General features: G+C 33.1%; 1 protein-coding gene across 1 annotated transcript; it reads right to left on the bottom strand.

Annotated features, from left to right (window-relative positions):
• Positions 1–550: 550 nt before the first annotated feature.
• Positions 551–5,184, bottom strand: LOC120069574 (F-box protein At5g49610-like). Its single transcript, XM_039021364.1, has 2 exons — positions 4,899–5,184; positions 551–1,852 (listed from the first exon to the last, which is right to left on the bottom strand). The coding sequence occupies exon 2, from the start codon at positions 1,842–1,844 to the stop codon at positions 687–689; it is 1,158 nt and encodes a 385-aa protein (XP_038877292.1). The 5' UTR covers positions 1,845–1,852; positions 4,899–5,184; the 3' UTR covers positions 551–686.
• Between the last annotated feature and the right edge of the window lie 400 nt (positions 5,185–5,584).

The raw sequence follows: 5,584 nt of genomic DNA, 5'->3' as shown, positions 1-5,584 counted from the left end.
TGACGGCATAGATTTCAACCTACCGTCAGTGAGATTTACAACCTTGTTATAGTAAGTCGACTGTTTTTTTTTTTTTTTTTTTAATTCTTTAAATTCTTTACAGAAACCAAAATTTAATCAATAATACCAATGGAAAATGCATAAAACCAACAATCCAACATGAAATTCATGCTGATACCACTTGAGTATAATTACTTTAGATCTATATTGAAGAGATAAACTCTAGGATCATTCATGCCAAATTGTCAAGAGTAACATACAGGATTTCATTGCAAAATTGATGGCAATTATAAGGTGGCTATTGTCTTCCTCAACCAAAATTCCGAATGCCCTAGGTGAGATATCTCTAGATGGCATTCAAGAAATACTTAGAGTGCCTATTGTTTTGGTATATTGGGACCATAGCCCTAAAATCTCTTTCTATACTAGTTCAATTATAGTTTCCATTAAATCCTAATTAAGTAGAAATGAGCTTCTATCCATTAAGTTCATACTCAATTAAGAATTTAGGGTCCTAATTAATTAGATCACATAATATGACCCAATCTAATAATCCAATGTGATAAATTATTAATCCACATACATAATCCATACTTTAGTTAAACATATTATTATTTAAATTTGTCTAACGAGAAACTCTTCACACACACGTACATACATGATCAAATATCCAACCCCAAAACACCCTAAACAATGCTGCCCTTGCTTTTCAAAATCTTATCAAACTCATGATCCTCCGGCGGCATCTCTTCCACTGGACACACACTCACAAGGGTATTCACGTACGGCAGAAACCTCAAGCCACCGTCATCGACATCGACAGCGGCAACCTCCATCGGACCTACTTTTCCAACAAACTTCCCCTTCCTTTCTTCCACATGATAGAGAATCATATTGCTCCCCACAAGAATCATCACCGCACCCTCACTTAAACAAGACAAAACTCTAACCTCTCCTTCAATATCCCCTCTCATCATCAAACCCCCATTGTGATCATGAAGTGGAATTCTTCTCTTCAACACCATCTCATTGCCGCCGCCGCCATACACCACCAACCAATAATAATCATTGTCGTCATTCTTCATCGTAATTACCGTAATGTAACACAACTCTCCATTCATCTCCATTAGAGCTCCATGGTGAGGACGAGGAAGATCACGAGGGAGCAAAATCTCCCCATGTTCTTCATATTTCAAATCGAACCCGAGAACGATGCCATTCGACATCTCCCAATACACAAATCCATTCATTAACAAACCATCCCCTTTAAAGCTCAAATCATCACCATCATAGAAGTATTGGGAATCAGCAAGTCTCCAAGAATTGGTCCTAGAAGAGTAAATTTCAAAATAAACAGCATGAACTGAATCAATAGGGACAGCGCATATGAGTTGGAAGTGGGAGTAGAAGTTGTAAGTGGAGGGAGTAAAAGCGAGGGCAACGGCAGTGGCAGAGGAGTGAAACAGAGTGGGTTCAGGGAGTTTTGTCCATTGTTCAGTGGTGGGATTGGTTATGAAATAAGTGTTGTCTTCGAAAGTGCTTTTGCAGCAGAGGAGGCCGTGGGAAGTGGTTCTGACGGTGGAGGATTCCGGGAGGAAGAAGAGGGGGGTGGAGGAAGGAACGCCGTGGGAGTGGCGGTGGAGAGGGATGAAGAAGGGGCAGAGACGGTGGTCGGATTGAGAGACGAAGCCGGAGGTTTTGGTGAAATGAGTGGCTTGTTGGTGAGCGAAGAAGGGGGAACTGATCCAATTGTACCAGTTCTTTGAGACGGATTTGAATCTGATTAGGGATTTTGCTGGGAGGTAACGAAGAACAAGCCTCATTATAGCTTCTTCAATCTCCATTTTTTCTCCTGCATATTGCATTTCAACACCTCTTTACAATAATTTTTTTACGAAGTGCTTCAAATCATTTTTGAAGTGAACAAGTTTATGATCATGTTTTCCTCATATATTATGTTCATAATATATTTAACAAACGAGACCTAGCAATCTTGAATTGTGGATTCAATAATATCCACCATGTCTTCTAATAACTCATAAGGACCGTTTGGGGCGCACGTCTGAAATTCTAATGTCTAGGGAGTTCTGATGTCTGTGTTTAATTGTGTTATCTGAGTTCATATGTTTGTGTTTGAGTGTGCAAAGTTATTATGTTTGAGTTCATATGTCTATGTTTGGGTGTTCAAAGTTTATATGTCAATGATATCTAGTTTATTTTTGTGTACTCTAAAATAATTTACCTATATGAACACTATTTTTTTTTTAAATCTTATAATTCAATTATCGTATCAATTCAGTTTTTTATATTCAATTATTTTCTTTTAAATAATTTATTATTATTGTTGTTTAAAAAAACTCAGTCAAAATTTAAGACCAATCGTAAATAGTCAACGAAATACCAAAATTAAAAAATATGAAATTTAATTCTAAGTCAGGGATGAACGTGACTTGAATTTTGAAAAAAGTCTTCAAAAGTAAGACAAATAATAAATAAAATAAAAAGTAAAAGTAAACGAGTGAAAATAGTATTTATAAATTTAATTTTTAAAAACTATCAAGAACTAAAGGGTTATGAATGTTCAGTTAAATATTTTAGTGAGACATTTAAGAAAAAAAGGTTTTGCTTTTGTTTGATTTTAGGGATTTCGTTGAGGCTTTTCTCGATGAGTTTTCTATTGAGGTTTTATAATGGACTTTTGAATAGTAGATTTTGAACATTGATGTTGTATATGAAGATATATATATATATATATATATATACTTTTTAATTTTTGAGAAATTGTGTATAAAGATTTAATCCAAAATATTGTGATTTTTTTAATGGGCATTATACAGATAAATAATTGATATACTAAGAGAATAAAAATGAAAACTTGAATGACGTAATTTATAGATAATAAATTATTAATATACTGTATCTTAGGACACTAGAGGAAAAAATTATGTATATAAATTGAAGGTTAAAAATGAGTGTACGAAACTAGATTGAAATACCATGGTTTCTTAATAAAATAGATATAATGGAAAAATATTACACCCGAAGTATAATGAAAAAATTGAAGAAAAGAATAAAGAAATAAAAACGTAAGTGAACCATATGAAGGGAGGAGAGAGTGATGATCAGGTATGAGAAGGAAAGAGACATAGGAAGTGGGGGTAGAGAAGCCGAGAGTTATTGTGCACATGTTGAAGGAGGTGAAAAGGGGAGATGGTATATCAGTGGACCAAATAGTAATATAGAGACTATATCATCTCTTCACATAGGATATTGGGCCCCAAACAGGCCCATAATCTCTTTATATCTAACCATAAAAAAGATTAAAACTTAACAAATGAGGCCACCAAAGCCAGCATAAGTAAACAAACATCTAACATGGGTTAGCAACCAAACAATTTAAAATGTGGTCACTTTGGTATAATTTACTTCAGTGCGCTATTTTTTTTTTTTTTTTTCACACGCAAAATGTTTTGCATTATTGTCTTGATGGATGTCAAGCATCTATTCCAGATTTACGGATCTCATCTATCCTCGTTTGTTTCAGATTTGTAGGCGTCACCTTCTTGATTTTGTGTTGTAAAATATATATATATATATATATTTTTTCATTCTGAAGTTATTTTTGTAGTAGTATCTTCTCTTTTAGAGATAACCCATTTATTTGTAAGAGAGCGTGTTGTGCTTATGGTTTATTGAAAAGAAAATTATGTGAACCTTACTATGAGGTTGTTGTTGAGAGTCATTGAGACTAAGGCTGAAATGAGTTAATCAGAGGCATATTACTACGAGTGATTTCGAGACTTCTTTATATTTAGGGGAGCATAAATTCGGTTTATACTAAGGGGTCTCACACTTGGAAAAATTTAAGTGAGATTGTTTGAAGGGTAAGGCTTGAAAGGAGCTTTACAATGGGAGCAAGGGGATTTTAAACTTATGGAGAGCCTAAGTTACATGAGTTACTGTAAAATGAGTATAATAGATAAATACTTCGTTATAATTGTTTAACTTTATTATTAGTGAAATTTCTTTCTATCAGACACACTAACCCTTAAGTAGGTAATATTCTACCAAACTACAATACCAATCTCTATGTCTATCTATCTCTATTATTATTCTATTTGTCTATCTGTCAATTGTGTTGTTAGACATTGAATTTAAGTTGTGTATGGTTTTTTTTATTAGACTAATTTAATTTTCAGTATATATATCTAGAATGAGTTGACTACTAAGCAAACTATAACCACAAAATTGAACTTAAAAAATATTGATTACAACTCAACTAGCAAGTAAGTATTGCTCGTAAAATTTCTTTTTAACTCCCGTCCAATACATTTAATAGTGAACACTCAATTATTCGAAGTCAGAACTTTTTTTTCTTTAGGAAAATTCAAAGTCGAAAAATTGGAATTTAAAATTTGAATATGCTACTAAACACCTATATGAAAACATGAAATACAACTATGTTTTTGCTAAATTTATTGTTTTCAAATTTCTATTTAACATATACTTATCTTTTACTGTCTAATTTTAGTCATTGTATTTTCAATGGTCTCTCCCACGTCTTCCATGGTTGAATTCGTTATATACATATATATATATATATATAAAAGCTATCCACAGTAAATAAGCAGAGGTAGTATAATTCAAATTCAAAACACTTGGTATACAATAAAATCTTGTTTTGAAAGTATACCTAACCTAAAACCAATTTCTATAAACAGTTTCTAACAGAAAAAATATATATATATATGTAACTTCGATCCAAATCACTTGAAAAACTCTAAGACTGATCTTATTCTTGACCTAACATATATATATATATATATATGTGTGTGTGTGTGTGTGAAAATAGATGAAAGGCATCAAAATGAAGAACAGAAAAAGCGAAGAAAGACGACCTGGGGAGAAACAGAACGGCTCTGTTTAATGCCAGAAAACTTCGAAGTGTTGACCGGAGAATCAAAAGGAGGAGAGAATTGAAATCCAATCGGATTCGAAATATTGATGAGATGATCGGCGACCAATCCGTGAAGGTAGTAATTGCCGGAGAGTTTCGGAAATGATCGGCGATGAGGAGGAGAATCGGGAGAGGAGAGAATTGAGTGGGAGAAATGATGAAAAGGAAAGTTAAGCAACGGTCAATGCGGAATGTAAATGAAAAATCGTCACTCACGTGTCCATTACTCCGCGATTTCGTCAAAGTCTACGCAGTCGAGGACCGTGAGTTTTTCTTCCAATTGTGGGCGAAGTTACCAAGAAAACGGCAATCGTCTGCTGCCAGTGTGCCCACAAATGTTTCCCTCGAATATCAAAAGTCATTTTCCTCCTATTTTTAGATTTTTTTAAATATTTATTTATTTATTTTTAAAATTCGATAGAGTAAAGTATTCAACTATAAATCTGTTGATCACTAATAATTAGCCTTTTAACGATAATCCTAAGTATGTGTTAGGAAAAATATCTACATCAATCGTAGGATTTTTTTTTTTTTGACAATATTCTAATTTGTAAAGAGATTTTTACATTAAAAAAAATATATTTGGGCTATGTATTTTATAAATATCCTTAAATTTAAAAATTTTCA

This window comes from Benincasa hispida, unplaced genomic scaffold, assembly GCF_009727055.1.
Source record: "Benincasa hispida cultivar B227 unplaced genomic scaffold, ASM972705v1 Contig508, whole genome shotgun sequence".
Classification (NCBI taxonomy): Eukaryota; Viridiplantae; Streptophyta; class Magnoliopsida; order Cucurbitales; family Cucurbitaceae; genus Benincasa; species Benincasa hispida.
The sequence above is the reverse complement of the archived record's forward strand: the minus strand, read 5'-3'. Positions and strand labels throughout refer to the sequence as shown.

Bases quoted from the DNA above. Each gene is read 5' to 3' on its own strand.
- LOC120069574 (XM_039021364.1), bottom strand. From the start codon at position 1,844: ATGGAGATTGAAGAAGCTATAATGAGGCTTGTTCTTCGTTACCTCCCA.